General features: G+C 41.2%; 1 protein-coding gene across 1 annotated transcript in view; it reads right to left on the bottom strand.

Annotated features, from left to right (window-relative positions):
- LOC121925513 (armadillo-like helical domain-containing protein 3) overlaps positions 1 to 14,887 on the bottom strand; it is a 65,131-nt gene that overhangs the window by 49,406 nt on the left and 838 nt on the right. The window contains exons 2-5 of the mRNA XM_042457740.1: positions 5,525 to 5,636; positions 4,930 to 4,986; positions 4,653 to 4,799; positions 1,691 to 1,798 (exon numbers count right to left, since the gene is read on the bottom strand). Coding sequence (XP_042313674.1) covers positions 1,691 to 1,798; positions 4,653 to 4,799; positions 4,930 to 4,986; positions 5,525 to 5,626 — 414 coding nt within the window. The 5' untranslated portion in view covers positions 5,627 to 5,636. The remainder of the gene's footprint in view (positions 1 to 1,690; positions 1,799 to 4,652; positions 4,800 to 4,929; positions 4,987 to 5,524; positions 5,637 to 14,887) is intronic.

Genomic DNA, 14,887 nt, shown 5'->3' on the forward strand with positions numbered 1-14,887 from the left:
TAGCCTTCCATTCAGTATGGGAAAACATATATTATACAGTAGTTAACAAAGCAGATGTTGAAATGAACCTTCCCATATTGTTTCCTTTTTGTTACCTGTACTGAGTTTACTCAAGAGGCACAAGGAAGCCAGCAGAGTGAAATCCTGAGATCTAAATCCAGTACTCAGCCCCAACTTGAGTACATTCTCTCAATGCTAAGTCACCATTATGTACATTAGTGCTTATGTAAACTCCACTGATTCAACGGATCTACTCTAATTCCAACTAGCACTTGGATTTAGCCCTAAGAATGCAACCTGATATCAGCTAAGTTTAACCGTGATTCTATCCACACCATGGACTCCCCATTTAATGTTTTCAATCTGTTCAGCAATATACTGACATGTCTCTTTCACATGCATACCATCTCTAATTTTGTCCCACGCATAACAAAGGGTGCTCAATTTCTAATGTATGTTTTAATAAGAGCGAGTGACCAGGCAGGCCCAGCTCCATCAGGGCTAGCCTGAGGGAAGAGACTCCTCCATCCATAACTGTCATCCTCTGGCCTGCAAGGGAGTGACTAGGCAGGCCCAGCTCCATCAGGGCTAGCCTGAAGGAAGAGACTTCTCCCTCCATAACTGTTATCTTCCAGCCTGAGAGGAAGTGATCAGGCAAGCCCAACTCCATCAGGGCTAGCCTGAAGAAAGAAGCTCCTCCCTAACTGCCATCTTCCGGACTGCGAGGGAGTGACCAGGTCCATCAGGGCTAGCCTGAAGGAAGAGACTTCTCCCTCCATAACTGTTATCTTCCGGCCTGAGAGGGAGTGATCAGGCAAGCCCAGCTCCATCAGGGCTAGCCTGAAGAAAGAAGCTCCTCTCTGTCATATTCCGGCCTGCGAGGGAGTGACCAGGCAGGCCCAGCTCCATCAGGGCTAGCCTGAAGGAAGAGACTCCTCCCTCCATAACTGTCATCTTCCGGCCTGAGAGAGAGTGACCAGGCAAGCCCAGCTCCATCAGGGCTAGCCTGAAGATAGAAGCTCCTCCCTAACTGTCATCTTCTGGTCTGCGAGGGAGTGACTAGGCAGGCCCAGCTCCATCAGGGCTAGCCTAAAGAGACTCCTCCCTCCATAACTGTCATCTTCCGGCCTGAGAGAGAGTGACCAAGTAGGCCCAGCTCCATTAGGGCTAGCCTCAAGGAAGAGACTCCTCCCTCCATAACTGTCATCTTCCGGCCTGAGAGGGAGTGACCAGGTAAGCCCAGCTCCATCAGGGCTAGCCTGAAGAAAGATGCTCCTCCCTAACTGTCATCTTCCGGACTGCGAGGGAGTGACCAGGCAGGTCCAACTCCATCAGGGCTAGCCTGAAGGAAGAGACTCCTCCCTCCATAACTGTCATCCTCTGGCCTGCGAGGGAGTGACCAGGCAGGCCCAGCTCCACCAGGGCTAGTCTGAAGAAGAAGAGCCCTCCCTCTAGTCCATCTGCCTTGGTCCAGGCATCAGAGGAAGAGAAGAACCACTGGACTTCATCCCCTTCCCCACCATCATTCCCTTCTCCTTTTGTGTCATGTCTTTTAGATTGTAAGCCTGAGGGCAAAGAACTGTCTAATTAAAAATAATAATTGTAAGCCGCTCTGACAGCCATTATGGCTGAAGAGCAGGGTATAAATACCATAAAATAAATAAATAAATAAACTCTAGCAAGCCCTCACCTTCATGCACAGTTCAGCCTTGTCAAAGCCCATCAGCATATTGATGATGTCAAATCCAGATGTGGATTTATTCTTCTGATGAACACCACGAATCAGTGCACACAATGTCTGGATCAGAAGAAAGAAGATAAGAAATGTGAGAAAAAACCTTCAGGTCACAAAGAACTTGCCAATGTGTGTCCCAAAAGCTTAAAGCTATAATGCCAGAACAAGGATTTTAATTAGTACACCCATAGGCTTCCATTTTTGCAGATCACAGCTTACCAGGGACTCTATGCTATGTATGTACATACACATGCACCCAAAATTAGGGAAAATTGCATTTTTCCATTCCTGGAAGCCTACAGAAACTCAGAATTTACATTTAAAATATAAAAAGCCCCCCCCCTCATGCTTCAACAAGTGGGGGAGGAATTTAAACTGCACCTCTGTCTGTCTCTGGTTTTTATTTTTAAAGCATTTCTGTATTTGCTGTGGCTTATAGCAGATCTTCAGGGACAGACCATCTACCCCAGGCCCCCTCTCTTTCCTTTCACTGGCAAGCAAAAACATTTTTATCCAAGCAGGCTTTTTAAAATCATGACAGGTTGGCTTTTATATGGGGTGTGTATTTTTGTTATGTTTTTAACTTTTGGATGTTTTATGTTAATTTTATATTGTTTTAACTAAATTGTTTTAATTATTTTTATTGCAAACTTTTAAAAATATTTATCTTGTGAGCTGCCTTGGGTCGCCTTCTGGGAGATAGGTGGCATAAAAATGAAGTAAGTAAATAAATAAATCCCTCTGCTTCAGGGAATATCATTTAGTATTTTTATTTTTCCATTTGACAAGAACTACTCCCAAATATTCTCCTAAATCACTGGCCATACAATTTAGCACCTGATGCAGGCATGGGCATAACAGTGTTCCACATGAGGAGGTTCTGGTCTAGCATGCTGAATATGTATTTTAGCAGCTCCTAATAGTACACTTTCTGTTTCTTTCACATGCCCTGCTGGTGCAGTAGTTAAATGCCTGTACTGCAGCTACTGCAACCAATAAGGTTGTGAGTTCAATACTCAGCGGAGAGCTCAAGTTTGACTCAGGCTTGCATCCTTCCGAGATCTCTAAAATGAGTACCCAGATTGTTTGGGGCAATTAGCTTACACTTTGTTAACCGCTTAGGGAGTGCTTAAGTGCACTGATAAGCAGTATAGAAATGTACTTGCTATTGCTATTGCTATTACTGTCACTAATGGGCCGTTTAGCTCAATAGAAACCAAGTTCTGTTCCCGTTTCAGACAATACTGGTTGTGACAAATTATTTATCATTTAAGCAATGGCAAAAAGACTTGTCTTAAGGGGCTCTCCAGACTGCCTCAAAGGGGTGGGCTGGAGGCACCCAGTTTTCCTCTGGAGGGATACCGCAGCACTCAAACCGTGCGGTGTCCCTCCAGAGCAAAAAGAAACCGGAAAAAATGGGTTCTTCTTGGTGCACGGGGACGCCATCATCAGTGTGTCATTGGCACACTGCGTCGTGTCCATGACTCAAGCGAGCGCCCGGAAGTGCAGACGTGGCATCGCGCTTGCGTCATGCACATGCACCCCGTATGGATGGCGCCGCTAAAGATGGCACCACCCATACATGATAGGGTTCTGGAACGTGTGGCTGCTGCGTGCTCCAGAACCCTAGAATTGGCCCCAGAACGCCGCAAACTGGTGGTCTGTACCAGGCCTAAATTTACATGGCAAAGAAAAAAAACAAGAATGAAACTTAAATTGATGCACGATGCAAAGCAACGAAGAAGTTTAGATTTACTCAGTTTGAAAATATACTTTGCTGCCTGTTGTCTTGTTTGGTTGAAAGAATGGATGATGCTAAGAAACAAAGACTATTGGAATTAGAAAGCCTGAGATTTAGATGGCATACATAATTATGGTACGATAAAGTGAACGTAGATTTTAATAATCATTATGTGAGACATGCCATGTTGAGAATATGGAGTAGATATAAAACTAGGTTATGCCAGAAAAAGGGAGCTTTTTACAAAAGAGAAACAAAAAGTAAACAAAAGTGTTAAAGTATCAGGACATGTTGGAAAATTATCAAGAAGAATATACTATAAAAATAAAAGAAGAGCTTTTGACAGAGGGTTATGGTTTCTAATGGTTCTCATATTTAAAGTTGTTTGAAAGATGTAAGGTACATTAAAATTATGGTTTCACACAAAACAAATCACACATTAAATTATAATTATGTACAAATGATGAACAGTTCATGGGTAAGATTATAAACATTTATTAAAATTTTATATGGAAGAGGAACAAGAGAACGACAGTATTATAAAATGACCTACGTATTTTGGATAGAATATACAAATGGAGGAATGGGAAAGGATGTGGTCAAAGAGGTTAAAATTTACTTTATGATATGATTTAAAAGGGAATTTTCATAAAATGATGTACTCTTGTTATATGTCACCTGATAAATTGTCTAAGATGTACAAGGGAGCTTTGAATGTATGCTGGAAATCTGAAAAACAAGGAAGGACATTTTATCATATGTTATGGACTTAAAGTCTTTAGCAATTTTTTTTTTGAAGGATTGAAAACCCCAACTGACTTTTTGAGAAAAAATGAGGGTGTTAAGATAACCACTGATTTTGAGAATTAGTATCAGTTAAATTGATAGATGAAGTGTAACAACTGCCTTACAGAAAGTGAGTTAGGATTTTAGGAAATACAATATAACCAACAGAAAAGATAGTTGGAAGCAATTCTTTGTTAGATTATGTAGTATAGTTTGTAGCTTTCTGGTTTTTTCCTTGTGTGCTTTGGTTTGAATTATATTGCATTATATTGAATTTTATTTTAGTTTATTTGTTCTTGTGTGTTTCATTCAAATTTTAGAATTTTAATAAAAATGATTCAGGAAAAAAGAAACCGAGATATGATTTGCAAAAAATGTATAGTACAGCACCTGTAACGCATTGACCACTCTGATGGGATGCTCTTCTCCCAAAGCCCGGATACAGCGTTGGAACAAACAATTTATATTATCTTTTATCTTCATTAACTCTTCACCATCTAGAGATTCCAGCTTCCCCTCCAAATATTCCAAATTCACCTACAAAAGAAAGAAGTGAAGCCAACTGATGGAGCCATTGAGGACAACTAAAGGCTAGCAATTGCTACTGGGAGAGTAAACAAAGATACATTCAGTGGAAAGAGGAATGTTTTAATCTTTGGTATATTACCTTCATGAGGAAAAGCTCCTCCCAAAAGCGAGGGTTAAATTTACTTGGATCTTCTGTCTGAAAGAGAATAATATTTGTCACAATTAGAATGAATTACAATTACTTTACATATCAATTTATGGATACAAAATATGACTGCTCTTACCGCATTATTTTAACCATTCCATATTAAGCAAACTACATATACCAATGGCCCCCGAGGTATGCTTCACTTCTCTTCTGGAGATTATCAATGGCAGAACTCACAGAAAGAGGTCTAAACAGTGACAAGTCTACTCCAGTACAGAGGTACTATCTTCAAAGCAGTGCAGCAAAAGCATGCCCAGAGGTACCTCAGAGGCAGTGTTCAATGGTTTCCTGTTCTCATTCTTAATGCTACAAATTAATATTATTAACTGGTGCCTTATCTGTAGGGGTGAGTATAAAAACCAAGAACATGATCCAAAAATAAAACACAAGATATAGAAAAATATGAATTTCTAAATAGCTGAAAGATAGTCTGGCTTGCCTGTAGGATTCCTCAGCAAAATGGAATGCTATCTTGCACACTAAATAATATTCAGCACATTGAAAAGCACATAAATTCATATCTTACCGTAAATATTTCATCATACATCAGCACAACCTTCTCTTTCAAAGGTTTCTTACTAGCTGAAGATCTCCGAAGCAATCCACCTTTCTTTTCAGCTTGTGCCATGATTTACAAACTATGGATTAAAAGATACACATTTGAGAAAAGCTCTCTTTCAAGACAGGCTTCCATAGTGCTCTCAATCTTTTTTAAAATGTTTGTCTTAACAAATCTTGGAGGTTGACAAAGTACTTTGGTCATTACTACATCTAATAATAATAACAGATAGGGAGCACAGTCATAACACCATCAAATGTAACCACCTGAAGCTTTGCAGGGGGGACGCTCAAAGGAAGAAACCAGTGAGGAAGAAAAGGGAAAGGAAAAAAAGACAGAGGTAAACATAAAAAGAACCATGTGGATATTTCTATAATTACACATTACAACCTACATAACAGTTTCTGGGCTACTGAAGAAATATTTTTCATATACTGATACAAGGTGTATGGGGGAGGGGGAGTTAAGCAAAATGGAAATCTCCATTTGCTATATGTACACTGTGAAATAAACATGCATATGATTTTTCTACATAGGGTGAGATTCAGAATCTGACCTCCATGGGCAAAAGGGATCTACTTACAGATGTGCCACTCAGCTTCCAGAACTCAATCTTTCCTTTCACACAACAACTCGCTCTATTTCTCAATTAAGAAACATTACATCCACTCATGTAAAAATATAAAGCATACAAGCCACAAATACAAATTAACAGTGCATTTGTCATTCAAATAACACTCCATGAAGATAAGACTATGTACCCATGATGGTAAATTCAACTTATGCAACATATGAAGCAGCTCTAATGATTAACAGCTGCCTTTTTGATGAAGGAAGGAACACACACTGACCCATCTAAGCCTCACAGCCTATACACAAACTGTAAAAAGATCTACCATCAGCTCTACTCAATCCAACAGCAATGTGGTTAAAGCAACAAACATCTATGTTTATGCAGGATAAAGGCATAAGAAAATGCCTATGTCAGCTCCATTCAGGCACAAAACATAATGCAGGGCCTAGAGATGTGTAGCCTCCAGCAAAACAGGTAACAGCTGTTTACAAAAGGGAGGTTTACAAAAGGGAGAATACCATAGCAATTTCCCTCTTGGAGCATTTTCTCCAGAAATAAGTATCAGTTTCAAAAATCACTCAGAAAACCATTTCCTACAAATGCTTTACTATAGAATCATAGAGTTGGAAGACACCACAAAGGCCATACAGTCCATCCCCCTGCCATGAAGGAAGACACAATCAAAGCACCCCAGACAAATGGCTATCAACTTCTGTTTAAAAACCTCTAAAGAAAGAAACTTCACCATTCTTCAAGGGAGTGTATTCCACTGTCAGCTCTTACTGTCAGGAAGTTCTTCCTAATGTTGAGATGGAATCTCTTCTGTAGTTTGCCTCCATTGCTCCATGTCATAGTCACCACATCAGCAGAAAACAAACTTGCTCCATCTTCAATATGACTTCCTTTCAAATATTTAAACATGGCTATCATATCACCTCTTAACCTTCTCTTCTCCAGGCTAAACATACCCAGCTCCCTAACTATGGCGGGATACAGACCGCCCCTTTGGGGCAGCCTGCACCCGCCCCTTTCCCCAACAGATCGGGGCCTCAGCGGCCACAGCGGTACCCCAGAGGCCCCGATCCACCGCTTTTCCAGGACACCCTGACAGCGGCGGGGAAAGGGAGAAAGGGGCTGCTCAGCCCCTTTCTCTCTGTATTGCTGGCACAGCCATTTAAAGGCCACACCAATGATATGCGCAGCAGGCGCAACTCCGAAACGGAGCTCCTTTCAGCAGTGCCAAGACATAACGGCCGCGCCGTGCCATTTGGATGCGACATGGCTGTTACGTCAAAATAGTGGCGCCTGTGTGTACAGGGTGCCACCATTTTGACGCCCCCGTCACATGCTAGGGGTGAGGACGGTATGGACGCTGCCTCCTTAGCCAACCCCCTGCACGTGACAGGGGCAGCGCAAAGGCCCATTTAAATCAGGCCTAAGTCTCTCCTCAGAAGGCATGGTTTCCAGACTTTAACCATTTTGGTTGCCCTCCTCTGGACACACTCCAGCTTGTCAGCATCCTTCTTGAATTGTGATGCTCAGAACTGGACACAGTACTACAAGTGAGGCGTGATCAAAGCAGAATACAGTGGCATTATTATTTCCCATGATCTACGAAGGAGGGAATAAAGGAGTACCTTCCTACTTTAGATCCATCCAGTCCACAAGACAGCTTTCAGGAACTATATACCTTACCACCTTTGGAAAACAATGACCATCTCTGACCAGTGTAGGTAAATCTCTATTAGCAAGCATGAAAAATATGACTGCAGTAAACTACCATTATCACACACCCCTCAGAATCTTCTAGAGATTACAAAAGAATGTATATATGTGCTGTAAAAATTGCTACGTCAAAAACTGCTAGGACATTTTCCCACTCCTAAACTCTTTTCCATTCTCTTTCCATATATCCTAGGAAATAAGACTTCACTAATTTAAAAAAAAAGGTTGAAAGAAGAAAGGTTTTTTTTTGTAAAGTGTTGATTAGCAAACAGCAAGAGAAAAGGGTGGGTAATCAAAAGTACTTCTTTCCATCACTCACAGAATCAAAAGCTCTGGGCAAGAGGCAACAACACAAGCCTGCACACATCCATTCTCAGTGCTTTAATTGGATTAGTTAATGAATTTAAGCCAGTGCCAATAAAATAACCAATGCGATGATTCCAATGTTCTTACACAAGGATTTTAAAGGGTTATATTTTCCTTGGATATGGACAGCCAGTAAATGTCAACACTTTCACTGGACGCCCATTAAAGCAAAAGATTCTACCTCCTTTTGTAAAGTACCAATAAGTATGCTATGCTACAACCAGGTAACACAATAATGAAGACAAGTTCAAACCATCAGCAAGGCTGGAATTAGGACACAGCCTTACAAAAACCAGAGACAACACACATGGAGGCCACAATTAAAACAATCCCATTGTTCTTACAGCGCCTTACACCAGAAATTCCAAATAAGTTAATAACAAAAGACACAAATATCCTCTCTTTCTTGATTTTCAAGGGCTTGTTTGGTCTCATGATCTACAGAACTCTATCTTTGGCTGCAGCTGCACTGCAGAAATAATCTGGTTTGACACCCACTTTATTGCCATGGTTCAATGCTATGGAATTCTGAATTTGTAGTTTGTTGTGGCACCAGAGTTCTCTGACAAAAAAGACTACATAGTTCACAAAACTACAAATCCTGTAATCCCATAGCTTTGAACCATGGCAGTCAAAGTGGTGTCAAAGCCAGCTTTTTCCCAGCTTAAAAAAGAGCAGCTTTCTTCCACTTCTTGCTGGATTGGGGGCGCAACATGCAGTTGCTGCAGCCCAGATCTGGCAGTCAAAGGGACAGCGTGACACCGCTCCTTCGGGTCCATCTGTTTTGCCCCTTAGATTTCTCAATCATAACTTGCATCCCATGAGTATAATATTATAGAAGGATATTAAGGTCACAATGACTTTTACCATCAGAATGGTTCCAGTGTCTTTAAATTAAGCTCCTTGTGACCCACTGCCGTAAACATGATTGCTCAAGTGTAACTAATTAGAATTAAGAAAACAGCTTGTACATGAGGAATAGGTTCCAAATGATTCAGTGTAAAATGAAAAGTCACTCCACAGTCATAAAGAGGGCAAAGAGATTTATTTCATACTTAAGCTTGCAACTATAGCAATTGCATTTCTTTAACACAGGTGTAGTGGTTTGAGTGTTGGAGAAGGCTCCAAAACACACTGCAGCAATAACCCAGTTTGAGACACACTTTCACTGACCTGGCTCAATGCTCTGGGAACTGTAGTTTTGGGAGACATTTAGTCTTCTCTATCAGAGAGCTCTGGTGCCACCATAAACTACATTTCCCAGTATTCCCTAGCACTGAGCCAGGGCAGTTAAAGCAGAATCAAACCGGAATATTGCTGCAGTGTGTTTTGGACTTATGACTCTGGAGACTAGAGTTCACTTCCCACCTTAGCTACATAAACCCATTGGGTGACCTTGGGCAAGTCACATGTTCTCAGCCCCTAGGGAAGGCAATAGCAAACCTCCTTTGAACAAATCTTGCCAAGAAAACCACTTGATAGAATTGCCTTAGGGTGACCATAACTCCAAAATGGCTTGAAGACACACAACACATATATGTATATATACATATACACAACATCAAACTATCCTTTCTTGAGAAAACCAAGCTTCTAATGTAAATTAACAATATGAATTACAAGCATAATCTAAGTACTCTGCCAAAGAAAGGTATGGTAATCATCCAGGGTACAGTATGCTCCTATCTGAATCAACTAGTACCTCTGTCATAAAACAAATGGAGGAAAGCAGGGAGAATACAACCAGATGTTTTGTAATGGAAATAACTTTACTACTGTTTTCTGCCTCTTGGGTCAAAACCTGCCAGGCAATAGCCTACTGTTCAACTCCAACTTAAGTCAGATCTCTCTGCCAACTGGAACTCCCAAAAGACTGCTCTTACTATTTCAAAATGGACATAACAGATGTAAAAAGAAGAGGAAGCTAGAACAATAGTAAGAGTCAAATGGAGTGGATAGTGTTAGTAATACAGCATAACTTTAACCCAGTACTGGTTCTCTTTAGACATATCAGATACATATATGAAAATAAATAGTTGTTCATGGCATTTATAAATGTAATAGAAGAGCCAACTCTTCCTGACCATCTTATGACAATCAGGGGCTCCCCTGGAATTCTCCTTTCTAGCCACCTTTCAGGGCAAGTTCTCCATTTCACTACACTACTTTCACATCCCTCTCTGGGTCAAAATTATTGTCAAAACAGAGGCTCAACTCTTCAGTTACATTTTGTCAGCACTGTGGGCAATTTTTAATCTGAGACTGAAAGATTTGGGTCTGAAATCCTGGTGACTCAATGATCCATTTACTAATCCTCTTGAAAATAAAAGTTTCTGTCTTTGAAATGGGAATGTTCATAACTCTGCAGGACTGCCATGATGAAGTGTATGCAAAAACACATTGAGACGATTAAGAACAAATCTGTCAGAGCTTGAACAGTATACAAGCCAAGAAATGTGCTGCTCCCAGATAAGGGATGGCCAATGTGTAGTCCAACAACAACTTGAGAGCTACAACATTTTCTTGGTTGGTAATGCCATGCTTCACAGCAAGAAGCTTTTTTAAAATGCCTCAAGGAATGCAAGTTAGAGATGCCACATACAACACTTGAGAATTCAAAGATTTTTATTAATGTTTTAATGTTTTAATGTTATATCATCATTGTTTAATTCTGTTTTAATGTTGGGTATGGGAGGGCATAGGTTTAGGGTTTGATTTTTTTTTTATAATTATACTGTAATTTGACGTGTTTTATTGTTGTAACCCACCCGGATTCTCCGTGATTGGGCGGGCTAGAAATAAATCTATATTATATTATTATTATTATTATTATTGTTGTTGTTGTTGTTGTTGTTGTTGTATGCCAAGTTTTAAAAAGCTAAGATTTATAAAAGATCTGGAGCAGCTGAAATCCTAAACAGAAACATCCTACAATGCAACTTTTTTTTTGCAGGGTCAGCTTGTTCTCACTAACCAACAAATTTGGGGACTGAGTATAAATCAAGTGATCTTGGGCTACATACTCTGTTCCACAATATGGTAATACAGTCAGCCCTCCACCTTTGTGGCTTTGACTTTTGTGGATTTACTTATTCATGGATTTGAGTAAAATAATCTCATTAAGAACACTAGGTCCTCCAGCGCAACTCTTCTGGCAGTTGATATTAGAGTTACGATGGAAGACCTAGAGACTCCTAGACGTCCCAGCAGACTGGAGGAGGGCAAACGTCATCTTCAAAAGGGGGAAAAAGAGGATCCCAACAATTTTTGTCCAGTTAATCTGACATCTATACCAAGAAAGATTCTAGAGCAGATCATTAAACAGAGTGTGTGAACATCTAGAAAGCAATGCCATAATCACAAAAAGTCAACATGGGTTTCAGAGAAAGAAGTCATGCCAGACAAATCTAATCACATTTTTTGATAAAACTGCCAGCTTGGTAGATGAAGGGAATGCTGTGGATATAGTATATCTTTATTTCAGTAAGGCTTTTGACAGGGTTCCCCACGACATTCTTGCAAACAAGCTAGTAAAATGTGGGCAAGTCAACGCAACTGTTACATGAATTTGTAATTCGTTAACTGTCCAAACCCAAAGGTTGCTCAAGAATGGTTCCTTTTCATCCTGGAGAGAAGTGACCAGTGGGGTCCCACAGGGGTCTGTCCTGGGCCCAGTGCTATTCAACATCTTTATCAATGAATTGGGGGTATACGTATCAAATTTGCAGATGACACCAAATTAGGAGTAGCTAATATCCCTGAGGACAGGATGAAAATTCAAAATGACCTTAATAGATTAGAAAGCTGGGCTAAAGCTAGCAAAATGAATTTCAACACAGAGAAATGTAAGGTACTGCACTTAGGGCGGAAAAATGAAATGAACAGATATAGGTTGGGTGACACCTGGCTGAACGAGACTACGTGTGAAAGGGATCTGGGAGTCCAAACAGACCACAAACTGAACATGAGTCAACAGTGCGATGCAACAGCTAACAAGGCCAATGCAATTTTAGGCTGCATCAATAGAAGTATAGTGTCTAGATCAAGGGAGGACTCTATTCTGCTCTGGTCAGGCCCCACCTGGAATATTGTGTCCAGTTCTGGGCACCACAATTTGAAAAGGATGTTGAGAAACTGGAGCATGTCTAAAGGAGGGCGACTAAAATGGTGAAGGGTCTGGAAACCATGTCCTACCATGCTTTAGGGAGCTGGGGATGTTTAGCCTGGAGAAGAGAAGTTTAAGGGGTGATATGATAGCCCTGTTGAAATATTTGAAGGGATGTCATATTGAGGAGGAAGCTAACTTGTTTTCCGCTGCTCCATAGACTAGGACCCGGAGCAATGGATGCAAGCTACAGGAAAAGAGATTCCACTTCAACATCAGGAGGAACTTCCTGACAGTAGGGGCTGTTCAACAGTGGAACACACTCCCTCAGAGAGTAGTGGAGTCTCCTTCCATAGAGGTCCTTAAAGAGAGGCTGGATGGCCATCTGTCGGGGATGCTTTGATTTAGATGTCCTGCATAGCAGGGGGTTGGACTGAATGGCCCTTGCGGTGTCTTCCAACTCTATGATTCTAGGAACATTTATCATGGTATTTGTAGGCCTCGAATCTGATACTATGGCCAACCTCTGGTGGATGTTAACCACAGAGTTGTACTGGAGGACCCAGAGATTCCTAGACAGGTGTTCTCTCAGGTTAAAAACATATTTGCGGTTTTTCCACTGGGATCCTAAGTCCTTAACCCCAGCGAATGTGGAGGGCTCATTGTACTTATCATATTTTGTTTTAAAGAAGTGGGAATGGAGAGGAGTTGGTGATCCCTGGTTGCACTGGGATACCCAGAGCTCAAAAAACATGATCACTGACAAAGGATCAAATAGGGACCCCTTTTAAAAAGAAAATCACTGGATAAGGCTGAGGAAGGACTACTAGGATGTGCATGAAGCAGCTGCCCACTTGCCTGCCTACCTTTGTTGTTATTAGCTGCCTTGAAGTCAACTTCTGCCCACGCCATGGTGACCCTCTGAATGAGAGACCTCCACCTTGCCCTCAACTGCTCTGTTCAGATCTTGCAAACTCAGGTCTGTGGCTTTTCCGATTGAGTCTATCCACCTGGAATGTAGTCTTCCTCTTCTCCTACTGCCCTCCACTCTATCAAGTATTATATAGTCAGCCCTCCACATTTGCAGCTTTGATTTTTGCAGCTCTGACTATTTGCGGATTTAATTAATATGTTCTCTCTAGGTCCTCCAGAGAAATTCTCCTGGAAACTGACCATAGAGTTGTACTGGAGTTTCTAGAGATTACTAGAGAAAACACTTCTCTAGGCATTTGTAGGTTCTTCAGCATGATTCTATGGTCAACATTTGGCAGAGACTGACCACAAAGTTGCACTGGAGGACCTAGAGATTCCTAGAGAGATGGTTTCTCAGGTGGTTTTTTTTTATTTGTATTTTTTTCACTTTCACCAGGAGTCTTGTGCCCCTAACTCCAGTAAATGTAATGTTTTCTAGTGAGCCACGTCTTCTCATGCTATGGCCAAAATACAACAGCCTCAATTTAGTCATCTTTGCTTCCAGAGAGAGTTCAGGCCTGATCTGCTCTAGGATCCATCCATTTATCTTTTTAGTGGTCCACAATATCCTCAGCACACTTCTCCATTTCAAATGAGCTGATTGTTTTCCCTAGCAGCTTTCTTCACTGTCCTGCTTTCACAACCATACATAGAAATGGGAAATACAATAGAATGGACAATCCTAACTCCAAAATTAGGTTTTAATCATGGGGCTATCTGCATAGTAGAAATAACTGACACCACTTTAACTGCCATGGCTCAATACTATGGAATTCTGGGAACTGTGGTTTTATGAGACAGAGAGCTTTGGAGCCACATCAAACTACAATTCCTGGAATTCCATAGCATTGAGCAATGGCAGTTAAAGCGATGTCAGGTGCCCTTCCAAGTCCTAGTCTTTAGTCTTCTTCAGATTGACTGCAGTCCCTTGGATGAATGAGCCCAAGTACAGTCAGCCCTCTTTATCCACATATTCAAGCATCCTCAGCTTGAAAATGCTTTAAAAATATATAAATTCCAGAAAGCAAACCTTTATTTTGCCATTTTATATATTTTCTGTGCCATTGTATTGAATGGGACGAGCATCCACGGATTTTGTTATCCGGGGGGGGGGGGGGGGGGAGGGGGGGTTTCCTGGAACCAAACCTCAGCAAATAACAAGGGCCCACTGTATAGAAAACCTTGAACTGTTTCAATCTTTTGACCGTCTGCTTTAAAATTACACAGGCCCTGTGTGTTGTCTGCCTTCAAGTAGTTTCTAACTTATGGTAACCGTAGGTGTAAACCTATCTTGGGGTTTTCTTGGCAAAAGTTGTTCAGGGCAGGCTTCCCCTGAGAAGGCTGAGAGAGTGTGACTTGCTCAATACAACCCAATGGGTTTCATAGGTGAGCTGGAATCAAAGCCTAGTCTCTAGAGTCACAACCCAACACTCAAATGGGTAAGATTTGTTCAGAGGGGGTTTGCCATTGAAGCTGAGAGTGTGTGACTCGCCCAATGTAACCCAACAGGTTTCATGGCAGAGCTGGGAATAGAACCCTGGTCTCTACAGTCCAATACTCAAATGATCAAGATTTGTTCAGAGGAGGT

Source organism: Sceloporus undulatus, chromosome 3 (genome assembly GCF_019175285.1).
Source record: "Sceloporus undulatus isolate JIND9_A2432 ecotype Alabama chromosome 3, SceUnd_v1.1, whole genome shotgun sequence".
NCBI classification, from domain to species: Eukaryota; Metazoa; Chordata; class Lepidosauria; order Squamata; family Phrynosomatidae; genus Sceloporus; species Sceloporus undulatus.